The sequence below is a fragment of the Pristiophorus japonicus genome, chromosome 11, assembly GCF_044704955.1.
Source record: "Pristiophorus japonicus isolate sPriJap1 chromosome 11, sPriJap1.hap1, whole genome shotgun sequence".
Classification (NCBI taxonomy): domain Eukaryota; kingdom Metazoa; phylum Chordata; class Chondrichthyes; family Pristiophoridae; genus Pristiophorus; species Pristiophorus japonicus.
This window is the reverse complement of record NC_091987.1, coordinates 101,507,582-101,523,098: the sequence shown is the minus strand read 5'-3', so window position 1 is coordinate 101,523,098 and position 15,517 is coordinate 101,507,582. Positions and strand designations below refer to the sequence as shown.

At 46.5% G+C, this 15,517-nt stretch overlaps 1 protein-coding gene across 3 annotated transcripts in view; it reads left to right on the top strand.

Moving 5' to 3' along the window:
* The first annotated feature begins 6,436 nt into the window (after positions 1–6,436).
* Positions 6,437–15,517, top strand: part of setd4 (SET domain containing 4) — a 44,302-nt gene continuing 35,221 nt past the window's right edge. The window contains exons 1-4 of one of the 3 annotated variants that reach the window (XM_070893822.1): positions 6,437–6,873; positions 8,437–8,532; positions 9,791–9,828; positions 10,523–10,611. In XM_070893822.1, the coding sequence (XP_070749923.1) occupies positions 6,759–6,873; positions 8,437–8,532; positions 9,791–9,828; positions 10,523–10,611 (338 nt within the window). In that variant the 5' untranslated portion in view covers positions 6,437–6,758. Of the gene's footprint in view, positions 6,874–6,896; positions 7,112–8,436; positions 8,533–9,790; positions 9,829–10,522; positions 10,612–15,517 lie in introns of those variants that run through there. The other 2 variants (XM_070893824.1, XM_070893823.1) reach the window with 2 other exon arrangements.

Below are 15,517 nucleotides of genomic sequence, written 5' to 3'. Positions count from 1 at the left end.
TCGTCCATCTCCCACTGTATAACGACCACGGAAGTAAACAAACGAAACCTCAGGTTTACCAGCTTTATTTCGAGCAATGCATGGGAAGGTTCAGTCTAAAAGTTCGAAATACAAGAGTTTTCAAGTATAGTTTATACAGGTTTTGGAAAGGAGCTACCCTCCTACAAAATCATCGATAGGTGTATTGCTATCAGCGGAGTTACATTGATTTGTCAACTCTTATCAGACTGACTCTGAGTGGTACATGCAATTGTCCACCTCCCATTATTGTGTTGTTCCATTATTTTGTCCTCTATCCCAGTCTGTATGTCGCCTAGAGTGACTGTATCAAAATACTGGCTTCATTATCTCTTCCTCAGAGACTTCGAATCAAAAACTGCTGACTTCGGCTGTTTAAGTGTTACTAAGGTTAAGGATACAGTTTAATGCGTTATACATTTGTGCTATACCTACATAAGCAAGTGTTACATACATAGGCAATTTCTCAGACCCTCCTAATACTGATTAGTTCACTACCTTCAGCATTTTTCTGACCACCTTTCTGTCTGTTACAGTAATTTATTCCTTACACCCTCTAGTTCTAGTCTCCCTATCAGTGGAAACATCCTCTCTGCATCCACCTTGTCTAATACGTTTCGATAAGATCACCTCTCATTCTTCTGAATTCCAATGAGTAGAGGTCCAACCTACTCAACCTTTTCTCATAAGTCAACCCCCTCATCTCCGGAATCAACCTAGTGTACCTTCTCTGAACAGCCTCCAAAGCAAGTAAATAAGGAAACCAAAACTGTATGCAGTATTCCAGGTGTGGCCTCACCAATACCCTGTTTGGCTGTAGCAAGACTTCCCTGCTTTTATACTCCATCCCCTTTGCAATAAAGGCCAAGATTCTATTGGCCTTCCTGATCACTTGCTGTATCTGCATATTAATTGTATTTTGTACTTTATGTACTTTTGTATTTCATGCCCCAGGTCCCGCTGTACTGCAGCACTTTGCAATTTTTCTCCATTTAAATAATAACTTGCTCTTCGATTTTTTTTCAAAGTGCATGACCTCACAATTTTCAACATTATACTCCATCTGCCAAATTTTTGCCCACTCACAGCCTGTCTATGTCCTTTTGCAGGTTTTTTGTGTCCTCCTCACACACTGCTTTTCCTCCCATCTTTGTATCATCAGCAAACTTGGCTACGTTACACTCAGTCCCTTCATCCATATCGTTAATATAGATTGTAAATAGTTGGGATCCTAGCACTGATCCCTGCGGCACCCCACTAGTTACTGATTGCCAGCCCAAGAATGAACCATTTATCCCGACTCTTTGTTCTCTGTTAGTTAGCCAATCCTTTATCCATGCTAATATATTACCCCCAATCCCGTGAACTTTTATCTTCTGCAGTAATCTTTTATGTGGCACCCTGTCAAATGCCTTCTGGATGTTCAAATACACCACATCCACTGGTTCCCCTTTATCCACCCTGTTCGTGACATCCTCAAAGTATTCCAGAAAATTTGTCAAACATGATTTCCCTTTCATAAATCCATGCTGACTCTACCTGACTGAATTATGTTTTTCCAAATGTCCTGCTACTGCTTCTTTAATATTGGACTCTAACATTTTCCCAACCATAGATGTTAGGCTAACTGGTCTATATTTTCCTGTTTTTTGTCTGCCTCATTTTTTAAATACGGGCGTTACATTTGCAGTTTTCCAATCTGCTGGGACCTCCCCAGAATCCAGGGAATTTTGGTAAATTACAACCAATGCATCCACTATCCCTGCTGCTACTTCTCCTAAGACCCTAGGATGCAAGCCATCAGGTCCAGGGGATTTATCCGCCTTTAGTCTCATTATCTTACTGAGTACCACCTCCTTAGTGATTGTGATTGTGTTAAGTTCCTCGACCCCCTATAGCCCCTTGACTATCTACTATTGGGATATTGTTAGTGTCCTCTACCATAAAAACTGATACAAAATATTTGCTCAGAGTTTTTTTCATTTCCATGTTCCACATTACTAATTCCCCGGTCTCGTCCTCTAAGGGACCAACATTTACTTTAGCCACTCTTTTCCTTTTTATATACCTGTAGAAACTCTTACTATCTGTTTTTATATTTTGTGCGGGTTTACTTTCATAGTCCATCTTCCCTTTCTTAATCATTTTTTTAGTCATTCTTTGCTGGCTTTTAAAAGCTTCCCAATCTTCTGTCCTCCCACTAGTTTTGGCCACTTTGTTTGCCCTTGTTTTTAATTGGATACTATCCTTTATTTCTTTAATTAGCCACAAAGGGCTATCTTTTCTTTTATACCCTTTCCTCCTCACTGGAATATATTTTTCTTGAGAGTTGTGAAATTTAAACAGGTTGACCACTATGTGACCATCTAGTTTTGTATTTGTACTCTTGTGGATATTGTGGAGACTACACATCAATCAACCAAGAGCGCAGACCAAATCCTTTTGATTCCAGGGCCGTTGTCCAGTCTGTGTTCAGTTAACTCTCAGCAAAGTATGCGCTACCATGGCCTTGAGCTCCCTGGACCCGGAAAGAGAAAAAAATGGGGAGAGATGTCTGTGCTAGATTGTGATCCAAACCCACTGCTGGAAGTGTGGTTTGTGAACATAGAAACATAGAAACATAGAAAATAGGTGCAGGAGCAGGCCATTCAGCCCTTCTAGCCTGCACCGCCATTCAATGAGTTCATGGCTGAACATGAAACTTCAGTACCCCCTTCCTGCTTTCACGCCATACCCCTTGATCCCCCGAGTAGTAAGGACTTCATCTAACTCCCTTTTGAATATATTTAGTGAATTGGCCTCAACTACTTTCTGTGGTAGAGAATTCCACAGGTTCACCAGTCTCTGGGTGAAGAAGTTTAGGATCAAGCTCCATGGCGATACCCCCCCCCAATCCTCACATGTCTTTCAGATGGGATTTTAAACCAAGACCCAGTTGGGCATAAAAGGTCCCATGGCACTATTATCCCCGGTGTCCTAGCCAATATTTAGCCCTCAATCAAGATCACCAAAAACAGATTATCTGGTCATTATCACATTGCTGTTTGTGGGAGCTTGCTGTGCGCAAATTGGCCGCCGCATTTCCCACATTACAACAGCTGTAAGATTCTCTTTTATTCCAAAAGATTCGACGTTGACCGAAATTGGTAGCAGAGATAACAGGTTGAATTTTCTGGGGTCTGTGTGGGCGTGATTAGAGGCGGGTCGGGTGGAAAATTTGAAAAATCTTGTCGTGGGTCAGGAACCCACCGTCACCCGCCCCCACATGCCTTTCTGTCGGGCACATTTGCTGGCGCGACAGCGACCCGAATGACAGAGGCAGGCGAACTAATTTAAATTATGAGGTACTTGTCAGACTCTTAAGTTAAGCTTTCAAATTTCACTGGATGGACCACAGGAATCACGCAGCTCGGGAACCAAGTCTGTGAACCTGAGGCGGAAGTTGAGTGGCCATTGATCCAGCTGATTAGTGCACAGCATGGAAAGTACAATAAAACTCCCACCTCACAGCTGATCACTTTGCTCAGGCAGAAGCTGTTTCTGACTGCTCTGTCAGCACAGATTTAGCTTTCTACAAGTGTTGTGTTTCTAGCAAATTCGCCATCCTGTGTCACCCTATTGTTAAACCTATCATCGCATTGACAGATTGCTGCTATCGTCTCAATTTGACCTGCCATTTATGATCAGCTCGGATACTGTCTATGCTGTCTCACCTTGTTCCTCAGAATCGGACCACGATGAGCCCCAACACCAGTAGCACCAGGTACACCTGCAGCACCAACAACAACACCACAAACCTTCTCCTCAACCATCGCACAGGGCAGAGGGCATCAGCACAGGGCTGCACCCCCAACACAGGGTATACAGGCAGAGGATGAGCTTCCTCAACATGACTGAGCAGCAGTGCCAAAGGAGGCTCAGGCTATCGCACCAGGTCAGCTCTGACTGAAGGGGTGGCAATGAAGGAGAAGTGTGGGTGCTTTGAGAGGAGCCCCCACTTCCATGTCCCCTCTCACCATCATCCCTTTCATGGGCCACCCGCATTTCCCTGCTAGCAAGGAGCTGGAGAGCACCTTGCTGCACAGCAGTGGGGCCTTTAGGACTCTTGTCTACGTTGACATCCCTCCTAGAGAGAAGGTCTATGAGCGTCTGCTACCTATTCTCCATAGTCATCTATTCTCTATGGAGACCATGTGCTGCTGTGAGTAGTGCATTAGTTGATCCATGCATGTGGCCACCCTAACCAGGGAAGAGCCTACAGTTGCTATCACCTGCGACACAGTGGTGCTCATGTTAGAGATGGACTCCTCCATTCTCTGCACATTTGCAGACATCGCAGTCACAAAATCTGTCACAGCTTCTTGCACTTCTTGCTGCACCTCCAGGAACACCCTCTTTCTGGATGGCCCCCGAGGCTTAGCGTTTGCATGCAACTGAGCAGAGCTGCTGCTGTCCTTATCTCCACCATCTCCTCTTACTCACTTGTGAGTTGTGAGTCACCAGGTGACAACAATACCCCACCTTGCGTGGGACCCACCAAGATGTGCGTATCTGCGCTCGTGCTGGGTGCGCTTATGTCTGGTGATAGTGCATCCTCAGAGGCTGGAGGCTCCTCTGGTTTAGAAAATATGGTTCCCTATCTTTTAAAACAGATTTTAGCAGCATCCTTTGTTAGCTATATCTGATGTCTTATGGGTAGTTTAATTTGGCTGTTTCTGTCTTTTTAGCTGTTTATGTATTAATGCTTAATCTAATTTCTATAAACCTGAGCTGATTATATGTATTAAAATGCCTAAACCCAAAGTTAGTGGTTTATATGTTAATAAAACCTACTCTAAACATAAGTTTTATCTACAGGAATAATATAATGTAAAAAGCTTAATCTTCGCCTCTGTCCTGAAGACACTGGCTCACACTGGGCACAGTTAAAAGAAACAACTTGAATTTATAAAGTGATTTTCGCAACCTCAGGACATCTCAAAGTGCTTTACAGCCAAGTAACTTTAAAATGTTAATATAGGAAACACGACAGCCAATTTTGCATGCAGCAAGGTCCCATTTAAGCAATGTGATAATGACCAAATGGTGCTGGTTGCTGGATAAATATTGGCCAGGACACTGGGGGAGAACACCCGAGCTCCTCTTTAGAAATAGTGCATTGAGATTTACCCCAATCTCACACTTTGTGATTTTGTTAAAGGTTTAGAAAAGAAAGACTTGCATTTATATAGCGCCTTTCATGACCACCGGGCGTCTCAAAGCGCTTTACAACCAATTTACTACTTTTTGAAGTGTAGTCACTGTTATAATGTGGGCAACATGGCAGCCAATTAGTGCACAGCAAGATCTCACAAACAGCATCATCATCATCAAAGGCGATCCCTCATATCGAGGATGACTTGCTTCAACGCCAAAAAGGGATGAGTTTACAGGTTTCAATGAAGGACCTAATATTCCAGGTTGCGAACTACATGTTGAAAGGTTGAAGATGCCTGTGCGTGGATTTTTTTAACGTGTGTTGGCCGTTGCATACCAGCCACCACACAGGCTTGACAGAGCTTGGTCCAGTGGCAACGATTAACTAAGACGACTGAAGACCAGCTCTGCTGCATGGACCTAGTGCACATATTGTAGTGTGGGCTGGCCTGTGCTGCCCCGGGGCCCTCGCCTCTTCTGGGCCCCGAACTCACGCCTCTCCTGGGCCACGATCACGTCGCTCCACGATCACTTGCCACTCCTGCACCCCAACCTCGCCACTCCTGCTGCACCTGCCCATACTCCAATCAGCGACCTGGACCTTTGGTGACGTCCAATCCAGCCACCCTCTTCACACAAACAGCAATGTGATAATAACCAGATAATCTGTTTTTATTATGTTGATTGAGGAATAAATATTGGCCAGGACAGCGGGGATAACTCCCCTGCTCTTCTTCAAAATAGTGCCGTGGGATCTTTTATGTGCACCTGAGAGAGCAAACGGGGCCTCGGTTTAACGTCTCATCCGAAAGACGACACTTCCAACAATGCAGCTCTCCCTCAGCACTGCACTGCAGTGTCAACCTAGATTTTTGTGCTCAAGTCTCTGGAGTGGGACTTAAACCCACAATTTTCTGAGGTGACACAGACCTGAAGCGTTTCTCTCCACAGATGCTGCCTGACCTGCTGGGATTTCCAGCATTTTCTGTTTTTAATTCAGATTGCAGCATCCGCAGTATTTTGCTTTTGTCACAATTTTCTGACTCAGAGGCCGTTGAGTTTATTTGCTGTCGGACATTGCACCGTTCAGCAGCAGAAACAGACATGTATTTTCCTGGAGACGCTGAAAAAAGGACAATTTCCTTGCTGCGGTGACTGGGAGGACGGTGGCCCTTTAATTGCTGCTCCCTCTGGTGGCAAATCAGTCCCTGGACCAGAAACACGGGCCTCCACAGTGACGCAGACCAGGATCATTGATCTCTGCTGACGACCAGAGCTTCCGCAAAAACGTCATTTCTCTAGCTAGTTGCAAAAATGTTTGTGTTTTCACATATGCTTTGTTCAATAGAGTTTGAAAGCTGACAGGTTAATAGCCTGAGGACGTGGTCTATGAAGCACATACGGGGTTTAAATTATTGCTACAGACTCTTTTTGCAACTTTATTATTATTTTTTAATTACACAACTTCTGGTATCTTTAAACAAGAAACGCGCACCTTTAACACGCTGTAATAAAATGCCCGGAGAGGACAGGTTTGCATTTGCATGGGTGCAAACTGCTTGTGCACTTTAGTGATGGCTAAAAGGCAAGGTCGGGCGTCCAGAAGAAGAAAGCGCAGAGGCTGCGTGGACCCAGAGGCGCGAGCGGCGGAGACTGCAGGTAAAGCCCCGGGCCGGACTGACACCTGTCACTCAGTGACACCCCGGGATTGGCCACGCGCCTGCAGCCTTGGCCACCAGAGCGGGGGCCGTGGGGCTGAGCAGCTTCTGGGGCCTGTGCACCAGCCTCAGCACTGCAGCCTTTTGTGATTGCTTTTTGTGCCTTCCCTCAGCTTCCGGGCTGGATTAGCATCGCCACCTATTGGCAAGTCCCAGACCAAATGCAAGAGTCCATGATGGTGGGTTTGTGGCTTGAGGATGCTGGTGTTCCAATACTGCACTAAATCTTAACGGCCAATCTCGGGGTGATTACCTCCCTCCCCATTCTCAGCAGAAGGGATGACTGGATAATGACCCTGATAATTTTTATTTCATAAGAAATAGGAGTAGGCCATTGGGCCCCTCGAGCCTGCTCCACCATTCAGTAAGATCATGGCTGATCTTCGACCTCAACTCCACCTTCCTGCACTATCCCCATATCCCTTGATTCCCTTAATATTCAAAAATCTGTATCTCTCTGCCTTGAATATGCTTAACGACTGAGCATCCACAGCCCTCTGGGGTAGCGAATTCCAAAGGTTCACAACCCTCTGAGTGAAGAAGTTACAAGTAACCTGCAAGGCTACGGACCAAGAGCTTGAAAGTGGGATTTCACCCCTCCTCCCTAACTCAGGAGCATTGCAGCAAATTGTAGTGCTTTGATCAACAAACTCAGCACCATTTAGAATCATAGAAATTTACGGCATTGAAAGAGGCCATTTAACCCATCGTGTCTGCGCCGAGCTATCTAGCCTAATCCCACTTTACAGCACTTTATGCACATCCAAGTAGTTTTCAAATGTGATGAGCGTTTCTGCCTCAACTGCCCTTTCAGGCAGTAAGTTCCAGACCCCCATCACCCTCTGGGTGAAAAATATTCTCCTCAACTCCCCTCTAATCCTTCTACTAATTACTTTAAATCTAGAGATCATTAAAAGATCTTAGTGCAAAGGAGGGATGCATCTGGGAGTGCCTGCTAGCTGCAGAAGGTCCTCCTACAAATGGACATTGAACACCGGAATTATGGTTCTAATTGATTAACAACAAGGTTTGCCTGAATCCTTTTCACCCAAGGAGGGAATTTGAGATTATTTTGCTTTTGTGCTGCTCCTGGACCTTGATGTTTCTATTGATGTTCAATTCCGGACTGCCCTAGTAGTTCGATGATCTCAACCAGGGTTCCTAGTCCTGATTGCTACCTCGTGACCCCCCACTCCCTATTAGAAAATGTCTGTATCTAGAAATCTTGCATGGTCAGCTGCTATGCTGCATTCCCTATCTTGATACTCATAGTTCAGGTTTGTGAATGAAGAATTGACACTTGCCTTCTCAGTTGAACCACATTCTTGTGTGAGTTACGACCTCCAACAGAGGAAGCGAGAAGGAGAAATAGCCTTTGCTAATTGGGAGGGAATGCACATAATGTTCAATATTAATTTAACTTCAGCCGGATCAAAAGGTTTGATATAGATTAATAAATGTAACAACATAAAAAAATGTAATTAAACCTGTCAACCTTGCACAGCCAACATTAGTCATGAGTCAGAGTATGTGCAGCTGAGGAAATGGCTGAAAAAGAAGGGCTTCAATGACTTCTACTTGGTGCCAGCAAGCTTTCCAGGTACGTGATTTCCTCTGCATTTTTTTTAGGTCTCCCCCTGTCCACCTCCCTGTTACAGTTAAAGGGGCACTGAATGCATCAGAGGGAGGGAGACAATAGCTGCATATTGTGATAGCAATACCTGAAAGCTATATGGTAGTTTTGCAATGTAGCAGGGTAATCTGCTACTTTGATACGCAGTGGCCTATAAAATATATGTACAATAACAAATTAGTCTGTCATAAAGATTGGAGTCATGTGTTTGGAATTCAATCTGATTCCATTATTCATCTACAGTCTGCGTTGGCTGTAGAATGACAGCAAAGTACCATTGATTGCTGCCTCTGCAGCATAGTCATAAGTTAGTGGCCTGTTTCTTGAGGCTGGGTGAAATAAACAGTAAAAATTAAACTTGCACAGTACAGTTGCTGTTTTGAAAGAGCCTCAGGGCCTGTAGAACTTGTGAGATTCTCAAGACAATTGGTGACAGCTGTCCCTCCCCATCACGTACGTTTAAAAAAAAATATCCTTTCAAAATGTACAGAATCACAGGTTGGTAGAGGCTCATTGACAGACACCAGTGCTGTGAGAATTCCAGTACAGGGGTTGATCAGTGTCACATTTAAATGTCAGCACTGCTCAGTGGGAACACTCATCTTTGAATCACAAGGCTATGGATTCAAGGCCCACTCCAGAAAGTAATTCATTAGATTTGAATCTCTTTCAGATATCATTTGGAGATATGAAACGGCGCTACATAGATGTCATTTTCTTTTCCTATCCTTCCCATTATGCTCTGTAACTTTATTAATAGTTCACTGATGAGGATACGCACTGGCTGTTGAGATCTTGTCCACAGAGTCTGCAACAGTTATTTCCAACCTTTTTTGTTTGGTTAAATGCACTCCTGAGGAGCCCCAGCTCCTGAAAGGCAGCGTAAATTACCCAAAGGAAAATAGAGTTATTGTTGCTGGATGTGTTTTTTTAATTAGTATCCAGCAGGAGAACTAACTTGCTACCAAGTCAACACGTACAGAAATCTGCGGATTTTTCAGACTATCCTAATGGCTAGGTTGCAAAATGATTGCACACAGGGTTACTTGTATATTCATTATGGTGTTCTATTGTTGTTTTTCTACTTTTAAAGGCACTATGTAAATGTCAATCTGTCTGTGTATACGAGGAAATTAAACAATAATACATATTATTTTTCTAATAAACCATTCTGTGACCATTGCAGGTGATCTGAGACTAATTGTGTCCTTTTTTTCTTCTTCAGATATTGGCAGAGGACTGATGACCACAAAAGCTCTCCAGGTCCGTGTTTCAAATAGTTCATTCCATTCATTCTTTTTCAACGGGTTATTTTCCTCCTTCTCTTCCACCTTTGTTCTTCAAATGCCACGAGGTGACCTGCTGTTCGGTTTGGCCTTCCTTTTCTTTGAACAGTTCCCCCGAGACGACTCAATATCACCAGTGAATGCCAGTGAATGAACTGTGCCATTGGGGCTGCACTGTTGCCCTGGAGTGGCTGAAGAATGGTTCAGTGGGAGTGCTGTAAAAGGTCACCTGGCTCATTCTCTCCTGGGAGATACTGCTTTGTGTGGGCGAGACTTTTGTATGAGCTGTTGGGAATATATATTTTCAGATTTGGGGAAATAAACTGTGGCAGACTTATAGTTTTAAATTACAGTCCAGAAGCTCTTAGAAACATAGAAACTTACAACGCAAAAGGAGGCCATTTCGCAGAAGAGCACCCAGCCCAACCAGTCCACCCCACACAACTGCGACACCCCTTACGCTGAAAAAAAATCTGGGAAAATTCCTCTCTGACCCATCCAGGCGATCGAAACTAGTCCAGGAGATCACCCTGGCCGTATTCGATTCCCTGCAGTACTTACCATCATATCTTTGCTGTTTGCTTTTGCCCCAGGTTTAATCCAACTTCTTGAAGAAGTATCATAGCAAGTATAAATAACCTAAACCCACGTTATTCTTGTTTCCCGTTTAGCCAGGCGATCTTGTTATTGCATTGCCTGAGAAGTGTCTGCTCACCACCAGTACAGTCCTAAGGAGTTATTTGGGTGAATATATTGAGAGGTAAGTTGTGCCCAGTGGTACTGGATTCTGTTGCACAAATCCAGTGGAAGTCTTAATTTAAAAAGCAAATGATTTCTCTTGATGAGGGCTGAGTATAAACCACCAAATGAAGGCAGAGGTAATGCAAATATTTTATTTATGAATAGGTGCCCTTACAAAACTGTGGTGGGGAGAGGAAGAGGAGGGGGTGGTGGTTCGAAGGGCACAGGTCATGCCTCCACTTTAATCCTTGTGTCTCGAGACAAGTGCACTGGTCGAGGATGCAAATAAGAATAATATTTTTACTGACTCATATTTTTCCTATGTCCCAGGGGAAGTAATTTGAGAATTCCAACAAGTATTAAAACTTGGAAGAGGGGTTGGAGGACTGAGGTAAGGGGAAGGTTAGAATTTGGGGGACTTGTGTTGGGCACTGAGGCGCTTTCATGGGATTTCCTAAATGAAATAGTTTAAAATTGTACATGTTTTCCTTGAACCCTAATTGGATGGGGGAGCAAAAAGAGAAGTGTATTTTGCCTGCTCTGGCTCTGTGGGGTTACTCTGTGAGGTGAAGCTGGGTTATATCAAACAAAATGGTTGCAGTGTTTTAACAGGTATCACAGAGTTGAGCAAAATTTCCCAATGAAGGATGGTTAACACTAGTGATAAAATAAGTCAGAAAGTAGGAGCCAACAGCATGTCTGAGCTGTAGAACCACATGTTGCAGCACATGGCCTAGAGTCCACATTCTGTAGGTGAACACAATTCTTTTTATATTTGGGAGAAGAAACCCAGCGAAGAGCTGCAATACCTTACTTACTTATTTGTGGGTAGATGCCCTTGCATCCCATGCCAAACATTTGATTTATTTTTGGCACTGCTGAGTAAAAGACTTGTAATTCAATTTTATAATTTAAAACTAATTGTGGTTGAAAACTGAAAGGTTTATCTTTGTCCAGTGAAGCTAAATCTGCCGTTCTCCACTGATATTCCCAGATCATTTTATTCTTCTAGAATGTATAGGCTTAATGGACTAAAGAGTTTCAATTAAATCCTCAACTTTTCTATCACAAGGCAGGGAAATGGAACAAAAGAGGTAGTTATTCCAGAGAGCTGGCACAGCCGTGATGGGCCAAATGGCCGCCTTCTGTGCTGCAAAATTAAATGATTCTATAAATTGCCGAATGGGCCATAATCTGCTGTAACAGAGCATCCAATGGTGCCTGCCCTTGTTACACTTGTCCTTGCATGTTTAGATTTATAAATTTTTTGCTGTCAGTGCGAGCCGATAACATTGCAGCGAAGGAAACAGGGCATCCGGGACCTGAATGAACAGGGAAAAGCAACTGTGTATCTATTTACCCAATCAGATTGAAGGATTATGGAATTAACAACACAAGCACTGAGAAGGAATTGTAAATTAGAGATGGTGAATTCAATGCCAAATCAGGTACAGAGAAAGAAATAAAGAGAGGGAAAGAAAGATTGGATTAAGAGAAAGGAGAAAAGAGACAAAGTAAAAGTTTTATTTTATTACTTTTTAAATTGTACATTTTTTAAATCTTCAACAATTAAAACCTGAAGGAATGAGACTCCTCACTTGTAATGGTTAATCTTCATTGCCAGAGACAAAGGCTGGCAGTAATTAGCACATCATGTTGTTAAAAGGCTACTTAGACTGAAATGGACAAGACTTAACTTTCTGTGGAGAATTTAGTTTGTACCGACCGTGCAAATACAGGAGCTTCACACCATTCAGTGCATTTCAATGATGGGGCAGACAGCAAGATGTCGTTTTCACGAAGCCAGTGGAGGAGCTGTGTACCTCGGACAACAACGTTTGGTTTTTCCGCGTTTAATCGCCTGAAGTTGCTGTAGTATTTGTGCATAGATAATGGGGTCGCTGTTAGCCTCGCCGTTATTTTGACAGCAAATTATGGGTTGTTGTCTTGCAGGTTGAACGGGATTTGGGTGTCGCTGGCAAGGTCAGCATTTATGGCCCATCCCGAATTACCCTTGAGAAGGTGGGGGTGAACTGCCTTCTTGAACCGCTGCAGTCCGTGTGACGAATGTACTCCCACAGTGCTTACTTTGTCATTGCGGTTTTGGTAGAACTGAGTGGCTTGCTGGGGCATTTCAGAGGGCAGTTAAGAGTGAACCACAATGCTGTGGGTCTGGAGTCACATATAGGCCAGACCAGGTAAGAATGGCAAATTTCCTTCCCCAAAGGACATGAGTGAACCAGATGGGTTTATATAACAATCTGGTAGTTTTATGGTCATCATTACTGATACTAGCTTTTTTTAAATTCCAGATTTATTTAATTAACTGAATTTAAATTCAGAGCTGCCTTGGTGGGATTTGAACTCACGTTCCTGGATTATTAGTCCGGACCTCTGGTTCAGTAACATAACCACTATACTACTGTACGTGGTGGCAAAAACACGAAGGCAGACTATGATCTGAATGATGGCAGATTAGAAAAAGGGGAGATGCAACGAGACCTGGGTGTCATGGTACATCAGTCATTGAAAGTTGGCATGCAGGTACAGCAGGCGGTGAAGAAGGCAAATGGCATGTTGGCCTTCATAGCTAGGGGCTTTGAGTACAGGAGCAGGGAGGTCTTACTGCAGTTGTACAGGGCCTTGGTGAGGTCTCACCTGGAATATTGTGTTCAGTTTTGGTCTCCTAATCTGAGGAAGGACGTTCTGCTATTGAGGGAGTGCAGCGAAGGTTCACCAGACTGATTCCAGGGATGGCTGGACTGACATATGAGGAGAGACTGGATCGACTGGGCTTGTATTCACTGGAGTTTAGAAGGATGAGAGGGGATCTCATAGAAACATATAAAATTCTGACGGGACTGGGAAGGTTAGATGCAGGAAGAATGTTCCCGATGTTGGGGAAGTCCAGAACCAGGGGACACAGTCTAAGGATAAGGGGTAAGCCATTTAGGACTGAGATGAGGAGAAACTTCTTCACTCAGAGAGTTGTTAAGCTGTGGAATTCTCTACCGCAGGGAGTTGTTGATGACAGTTCATTGGATATATTCAAGAGGGAGTTAGATATGGCCCTTACGGCTAAAGGGATCAAGGGGTATGGAGAGAAAGCAGGAAAGGCGTACTGAGGTGAATGATCAGCCATGATCTTATTGAATGGTGGTGCAGGCTCGAAGGGCCGAATGGCCTACTCCTGCACCTATTTTCTATTTCTATGATAGATGTTAAGCTAACTGGTCTATAGTTTCCTGCTTTTTGTCTGCCTCCTTTTTTAAATAGGGGCGTTACATTTGCGGTTTTCCAATCCGCTGGGACCACCCCAGAATCCAGGGAATTTTGGTAGATTGCAACCAATCCACTATCTCTGCAGCCACTTCTTTTAAGACCCTTGGATGTCCAGGGGACTTGTCCGCCTTTGGGTTGGAAGAATGTGATCCGTCTTCCCCGAATTCCCTCTCTCTCCACCCCCCCAGCCTCTCTCCACCCCCACCTCCCCAGCGCCTCTCTCTCCACCTCCCCAGCCTCTCTCTCTCCACCTCCCCACCCCCCCAGCCTCTCTCTCTCCACCTCCCTTCCAGCCTCTCTCTTCCCCCCCCTCCTAGCCTCTCTCTTCCCCCCCCCCAGCCTCTCTCTTCCCCCCCCCCCAGCCTCTCTCTCTCTCCCCCCCCCAGCCTCTCTCTCTCCCCCCCCCAGCCTCTCTCTCTCCCCCCCCCAGCCTCTCTCTCTCTCCCCCCCCCAGCCTCTCTCTCTCCCCCCCCCAGCCTCTCTCTCTCTCTCCCCCCCCAGCCTCTCTCTCTCCCCCCACCCAGCCTCTCTCTCTCCCCCCCCCCAGCCTCTCTCTCTCCCCCCCCCCAGCCTCTCTCTTCCCCCCCCAGCCTCTCTCTTCCCCCCCCAGCCTCTCTCTTCCCCTCCCAGCCTCTCTCTCCCCCCTCCCAGCATCTCTCTCCCCCCTCCCAGCATCTCTCTCCCCCCTCCCAGCATCTCTCTCCCCCCTCCCAGCATCTCTCTCCCCCCTCCCAGCATCTCTCTCCCCCCTCCCAGCATCTCTCTCCCCCCTCCCAGCATCTCTCTCCCCCCTCCCAGCATCTCTCTCCCCCCTCCCAGCATCTCTCTCCCCCCTCCCAGCATCTCTCTCCCCCCTCCCAGCATCTCTCTTCCCCCCTCCCAGCATCTCTCTCCCCCCTCCCAGCATCTCTCTCCCCCCTCCCAGCATCTCTCTCCCCCCTCCCAGCATCTCTCTCCCCCCTCCCAGCCTCTCTCTTCCCCCCCCCAGCCTCTCTCTTCCCCCCCCCAGCCTCTCTCTTCCCCCCCCCAGCCTCTCTCTTCCCCCCCCCAGCCTCTGTCTCCCCCCCCAGCCTCTCTCTCCCCCCTCCCCCCCCAGTCTGTCTCCTCCCCCCCCAGTCTGTCTCCTCCCCCCCCAGTCTGTCTCCTCCCCCCCCAACCTCTCTTTCCCCCCCCACCAGCCTCTCTCCTCCCCCCCCCCACCAGCCTCTCTCCTCCCCCCCCCCCCCACCAGCCTCTCTCCTTCCCCCCCCCCAGCCTCTCTCCTCCCCCCCCAGCCTCTCTCCTCCCTCCCCCAGCCTCTCTCCTCCCCCCCCCCCAGCCTCTCTCCTCCCCCCCCCCAGCCTCTCTCCTCCCCCCCCAGCCTCTCTCCTCCCCCCCCAGCCTCTCTCCTCCCCCCCCCAGCCTCTCTCCTCCCCCCCCCAGCCTCTCTCCTCCCCCCCCCAGCCTCTCTCCTCCCCCCCCCAGCCTCTCTCCTCCCCCCCCCAGCCTCTCTCCTCCCCCCCCCAGCCTCTCTCCTCCCCCCCCCAGCCTCTCTCCTCCCCCCCCCAGCCTCTCTCCTCCCCCCCCCAGCCTCTCTCCTCCCCCCCCCAGCCTCTCTCCTCCCCCCCCCAGCCTCTCTCCTCCCCCCCCCAGCCTCTCTCCTC